At 51.9% G+C, this 4,101-nt stretch overlaps 1 protein-coding gene across 9 annotated transcripts; it reads right to left on the reverse strand.

Moving 5' to 3' along the window:
- Window positions 1-378: 378 nt before the first annotated feature.
- LOC109744947 (vacuolar-sorting receptor 1) lies at window positions 379-3,702 on the reverse strand. 9 transcript variants are annotated; one of them, XM_020304087.4, is made up of 7 exons: window positions 3,425-3,689; window positions 2,390-2,740; window positions 1,926-2,302; window positions 1,630-1,684; window positions 1,100-1,262; window positions 911-949; window positions 379-799 (listed from the first exon to the last, which is right to left on the reverse strand). In XM_020304087.4, exons 2-5 carry the CDS (start codon window positions 2,617-2,619, stop codon window positions 1,205-1,207), a joined length of 720 nt encoding a protein of 239 aa, XP_020159676.1. In that variant the 5' UTR covers window positions 2,620-2,740; window positions 3,425-3,689; the 3' UTR covers window positions 379-799; window positions 911-949; window positions 1,100-1,204. The 9 variants fall into 9 exon arrangements, with proteins under 9 accessions (XP_020159676.1, XP_020159677.1, XP_020159678.1 ...); XM_020304088.4 differs by having other exon boundaries at window positions 911-971; XM_020304089.4 differs by lacking the exon at window positions 1,630-1,684.
- Window positions 3,703-4,101: the final 399 nt, after the last annotated feature.

Consider the following 4,101-nt stretch of genomic DNA (forward strand, 5'->3'; position numbering starts at 1 on the left):
CTACTTCTGCCCCTTATACCAGGGCAAAGGGTGTCTGGCCGGTGGCTCGATTTGGCGTCGTTCTGATTGACCAAAGAACCGCCCACTACTAGGAGAAAGGCTACTAGCAGCGCGGGTAAAATGGCTACTAGTAGCGCGGGTACTCGCACTACTAGTATCGCGCTACAGCTACTACTACCTTTGTTAGTAGCAGCGAGGGTTCAATCCGCGCTACTGCTATTGTGAACCGCGCTACTACTAATGAAATAGTAGCGCGTCTATAGTCCCAACGCTACTAGTATCATAAATACTAGTAGCGCGCCATTTTATCCCCACGCCACTACTAACTTATTAGGAATTAAAAAAAATAAAATCAACCAAATTCATTCTATCACACAGTTGTCGTAACTTCTTCAGTTCCTCATTGTAGCAGCAACTCATGTATAATTTCATTCTATCGCACAGTTACATAAGCAACTACGTTCCTCCTTGTAGCAGCAACTCATGTATAATTCCATTCTATCGCACAGTTACATAAGCAACTACCTATGTAAGTTGTTATGGCCCGATCCGAAAATTGGACCACTCGTCAATGTGCGGCGCCTGCCCGGCCTGATATCGCGGCCAGCAGCTGCGACGAAACACATTGGATAGCCTCGAAGAGCCACACCTGACTGACGGCAGCCGCCCCCTTGAGTTGCGACACAGTCACGTCCCTCACTCTCGCACTCAGCTCCAACTGGACCGGTCGATGTCGTCCTTGTGCCTCGGCACCAGCGGACGGAGGAAGCCATCGTACACGTGCCCCGCTCCCCGCACTCTGAAACCCAAACATCATTAAGATTCAGATTCAGAATTGGCCACATATCGAATCAAGTATATCTGAATGTTGATCATCTCTCAGGCTCGGGGTGTCTGGTCGACTGCTTACCCATGTGCTGGGGTGACAGAGGTAGAGAACGAGCAGCAGCTTCGCCATGACGATTCCGGCACGATCAGAGTAGAATTTTAGACTATATAATATACTTTTGGCTGTTGAAGCCTGAAGATAGATATACCATCCCTTCTGCCAGCAATTTGTCAAACGTAGCAAACAAACAGAAGCCAATACAATACTTACAATGCTTGTCCTGAAGCCTATTTTGTGTGAATCATGTAGGGTATCTCTTGCCTTTGCCAGATGGCCCAGATACACACCGGGCATTGCGTCACATCATATATGATGTCAATTGTTTAACTCAAGGATAGTGACCTCATTATGCTGAGGACAAAATGCCTGATACCTGAAAAGCAAATAGGCAAGAAGAATGGACAGTTGACTGGACACCTTGATGGATCATACAAATGAACAAGCGAAAGCTTCAGGCCAACACAGGCCAAGACTCTCATTTCATTCATTTAACTGTAGGACTGTAGTTCAACTCACGCTCCTCACGTATGAGAAACATGGGCCAACATATTCACCAACTACAATTTTGAACTGTACTGATTTAAATACCCCCATTGCAATGTGCCAAGATGGTAATGCAAAATGCTACTGATGGATACCAAGATAACATATATTCAGAATGTATCACACAATACAGAAAGACAAGTTTGCTATCATAATCGAAAACAGACAAGTTTGCTTCAGTACAAAATGCCTAATACCTGAAAAGCAAATAGGCAAGAATAATGGACAGTTCACTGGACACCTTGATGAATCCTACGAATGAACAAGCAAAAGCTTCAGGCCAACACTCATTTTATTCATTTAATCAGAGGACTATAGTTCAACTGATGCTCTTCACGTATGAGAAATATGTGCTAACATATTCACCATTTCAATATGTAGGTTAATAGCAATTCAGAACTGTACTGGTTTAAATATTCCCATTGCAATGTGCCAAGATGGTCATGCAAAATGCCACTGATGGATACCAACATACCATATATGCCAGCCATACCTCTGTACTGGACGTCGTTGATGACGAGCGTGGGCAGGATGGTGACGTCCCCCCTTGACCCGCGCCCGATCTGGTCCTCCTGCTCCTTGGACAGCACGGCGTTGTCGGCGTCGGCGTCGGGGTCGCCCATGCACGCCAGCACCTTCTCCAGCGAGAGCCCCAGCGATGCCACCACCTCCTCCGCGCACGCCTTGCTGTACTTCTTCTCCTTCATGGAGCACCGCAGCTTGTAGTCCATGGCGAAGTCCCACCACGCCCACGGCAGCCCGCTCTCGTTCGCCACCCGGTGCACGCACAGCTGCCGCAGGTTCTCCACCACCACCTGCTTCCCCTCGTACCCCTCCCCGAAGTCCTCCTCCCGGTCCGGCGCGCAGTACCTGCACAACCAACAACATCGTTTCAAACTCTTGACCAGAGAAAGCTTCCTAGACCGGCAATGGCGTGCGTGTGCATGTACTACGTACCGGCCGTGGTTGATGCACTGCGACTGGCACTGCCGCGTGAGCCGGAACGCCTCGGGGCAGTACCAGGTGATGTAGTGCGGCGTGAACCGGGCGTAGCCGCCGCGCTCCAGGATCTGGGCGTGCCCCCGGAAGCTCCGCACGAAGGCCACCTGCTCGCCGCACCGGGGGCTGCACTCGTCGTTGCTGTTGGTCCAGAGCTCGTACTCCACGCGCTCGTCCGGGTGCGGCATCGACTCGCTCCAGGATCTGGGCGTGCCCCCGGAAGCTCCGGATCAAATTAAATGGGCACCAACAAATGCAATGGCTGTTTTTTTATACTGCATCCATGTCTGAATCTACTCTTCTTGCTGTCTGGGTTCAGAGTTGGCAGGTTAGGCAGATATCTGAAACTGTTGACGCAGACCAAAGGGGAACAAACTGAAGATAATCTATCAGGAAAATATTAGTTTGGTGCGTTATACTCTGGAGGGAGTACTAATTCCATTTGAATTTGGCGCGTTCCCACAGGTTGCATTTGAATTTGGTGTTTTTTAAAATAAATTTCGCTAGTATTCAATTTTTTGACTAGTTATGCATGATATATTGGACCAAGAAAAGTCGCCTAATTCTACCTTTTAGTACAAAATATCTAACTAAATGGAACACGGCAAAATTGATCTCCACTTGTAAAGTCCCTTCCCCCTCCGCAGATTAAGAAGCTTTTGAAAATCTCTCATATCTGAGTTGGAGATATATCTACATCAACAGGATTAAAGTAATACTACTAGCACTAAATTAATTAGCATGTGTACGTAATAGGCTAATATATTAGTAGTACTAACTCCCATCAGTAGCTTCCTTCCCAGTTAACACATCACCGATGGAAAAACTAAATGCGGTGGCACCGTAAATCGTCGGACAATTCAGGCTCGCACAGTCGCGCATCAGCAATGTCTTCCCCGTGAGAATTAGCCGAAGCCAGGAATCGATCAATCAATCAATCAAATCAGCAGGGTTAATGGCTGAAGGTAACTGGTGAGCGTGTGGCGTGTGTACCTCCGCGGTCGAGCAGGAGGTCGACGGGGCGGCCGGTCTTGGACTTGAACCTGGCCGGGAACTCGGCGCATCCGGTGGCCTTCTTGTCCGGGTAGAGCACGACGCCCGTGAGCGTGCCGCCGTAGTCGGGCACCCCGAAGTTGCCGATGGCGGCGTCGTGGTGGCCCCGGATGTGCTCCGGCGCCAGCACCCTCACGCTGCTCTTCTCCACCACGAACCGCCCCCGCCCCCGCGCCGGCGCCACCATCGCCGTGCACCTCGTACCCCTTGGAGAGGAGCAGCTCCGTCAGGTAGCTCCCGTCCTGCCCCGTGATGCCCGTAGCGGAGGAGGAGCTGGCGCCGCGGCGGGCAGGCACGTGCGCGGCGGAGGGGGGCGAGGGCGGGCAGCGGCGCGAGACGGGGAGCGGCGGGCGCGCGGCCGCCGGCGTGGCGCACGCGGCGGGGGGCATGGGGGCGGACGGACGGAGGAGAGGAGGTGGAAGGGAGGCCGGCGGTGAGTGGGTTGGGAGAGGAGAGGAGGTTGGGGATCTGGATCGGGCTGCGTGGTGTTTTTTTTTTTTTGAGACAGACGGGGGGTGGGTGGTGTGGGACGGTCCGGGTGGGAGGTGGTGGTGGGGTGGGAGCGTGGATCGGGCCGGGGTGGACACGCTTAGTAGTAGCGTGGGGGTCTTACCTGC

The sequence above is a fragment of the Aegilops tauschii genome, chromosome 2 (genome assembly GCF_002575655.3).
Source record: "Aegilops tauschii subsp. strangulata cultivar AL8/78 chromosome 2, Aet v6.0, whole genome shotgun sequence".
NCBI classification, from domain to species: Eukaryota; Viridiplantae; Streptophyta; class Magnoliopsida; order Poales; family Poaceae; genus Aegilops; species Aegilops tauschii.